Raw genomic sequence first — 1,739 nt, forward strand, 5'->3', positions numbered from 1 at the left:
AACTTTGTTCACTGTTGATGAAATATAAACAAAGCATATTCATTGTTGAGAACAGTGGAGGAAATTCCAAAAGAGTTAAAACTGGACTAACATTGACTCAATAATAATATAATCAAGAAACTGAAACTAAACTATTTCTACAAATCTCTTTTAATTTTGTTCTACTTGGTTTCTTGTCTCCATATGTGCTCTCAATCCCATGGTCATAGGGTAAGGCTTCTACAGTTCCAAAGGAAAGGTAACAGAAAGAAGAAGACTAAGCAATTCTCCAATATCTGAGTCCTGAGACTCTGGAGTCTCCAGCCTTGTCCAGGATAAACACATTCTTCACTTTGGTCCAGCCTGCTCTGGTTCGTGTTTGACTCATCCAAGCTTTCTTTCTTTATCCCAGCTCCCTGAAACATACACTAGTCTCAATGCTAAAGTCAAATGCAACCTTTGTAACAGAGTTCCTCTTCGAAGGTTTCTCCAGCTTTGGTTGGCAGCACAGGCTTGCCTTTTTTGCTATTTTCCTAACATTGTACTTTCTGACTCTGTCTGGCAACATGATCATTGTGACAATTATTCACCTGGATCAACATCTCCATACTCCCATGTACTTTTTCCTGGCCATATTGTCCATCTCTGACACTTGCTATACTGTGACCATTATACCACGGATGCTCTCTGACCTCCTCAATCCTTACCACACTATTGCTTTTCGAGACTGTGTGGTCCAGATCTTCTTTTATCTAACTTTTGGCATAAACAACTGTTTCCTACTCATGGTCATGGGATATGACCGTTATGTGGCCATCTGCAACCCCTTAAGGTATTCCATCATCATGGGTAGGAAGGCCTGTATGCTCTTGGCATCTGGGTCACTGGGAATCGGCCTAGGCATGGCTATTGTCCAGGTTACATCAGTGTTTAGCCTACCCTTCTGTGATGGCTTTGTTATACCCCACTTCTTCTGTGATGTGAGACCTCTGCTGAAGCTGGCCTGCACAGATACCACTATCAATGAGATCATCAACTTTGTAGTTAGTGTCTGTGTCCTTATTCTACCCATGGGTGTGGTCTTCATTTCCTACATTGTGATTATCTCCACCATCCTTAAGATTGCCTCAGCTGAAGGTCGGAAGAAGGCCTTTGCCACCTGTGCCTCCCACCTCACAGTGGTCATCATTCACTATGGCTGCACTGCAATCATCTACCTAAAGCCTAAATCCCAGAGCTTGCTGGGGCAAGATAGGCTCATCTCAGTGACCTACACTCTTATCACCCCTCTTCTGAACCCTTTGGTTTACACTCTGCGGAATAAGGAGGTCAAAGATGCCCTACGCAGAGCCATATGGCAGAAACAGCCTTCCTCTTAATCAGGCTCATTTTCAAATTTCATTTCCTTCAGTTTGTGAATATGCACTTAGTTTCTAACAATGCCTTTGTTTATGGTATCAGAAAGACCAGATACATTAATGATTAATAACCTAGATGCTTCCTTCTATGCCATCAGAATTCTTTGTGCTATGCTCTAGAGGAATGAGATAATGATTTTATATACTTTATATATTGTGTACATTTTCTACTGAGTTTAAGTAGAAAGAACCTAGGTTACTTATGGCCAGAGGATTGGTAGTCTTTTAATTGAAACCTTTTGCCCAACTGGAAGGATCAAGGTTGACTAATATTTTTTCACTTCCCTGCCCAACACTTGCTCAATATTACAGACAAGCTTCATTGTGTGTAGACCTGTTCAC

General features: G+C 41.4%; 1 protein-coding gene across 1 annotated transcript; it reads left to right on the forward strand.

The window, feature by feature from the left end:
• Positions 1-416: 416 nt before the first annotated feature.
• LOC129681386 (olfactory receptor 10J3-like) lies at positions 417-1,358 on the forward strand. The gene has a single exon (XM_055613310.1). The coding sequence runs from the start codon at positions 417-419 to the stop codon at positions 1,356-1,358; it is 942 nt and encodes a 313-aa protein (XP_055469285.1).
• The last annotated feature ends 381 nt before the right edge of the window (positions 1,359-1,739 follow it).

Source organism: Psammomys obesus, unplaced genomic scaffold (assembly GCF_907164565.1).
Source record: "Psammomys obesus unplaced genomic scaffold, mPsaObe1.curated_primary_1811, whole genome shotgun sequence".
Taxonomy (NCBI): domain Eukaryota; kingdom Metazoa; phylum Chordata; class Mammalia; order Rodentia; family Muridae; genus Psammomys; species Psammomys obesus.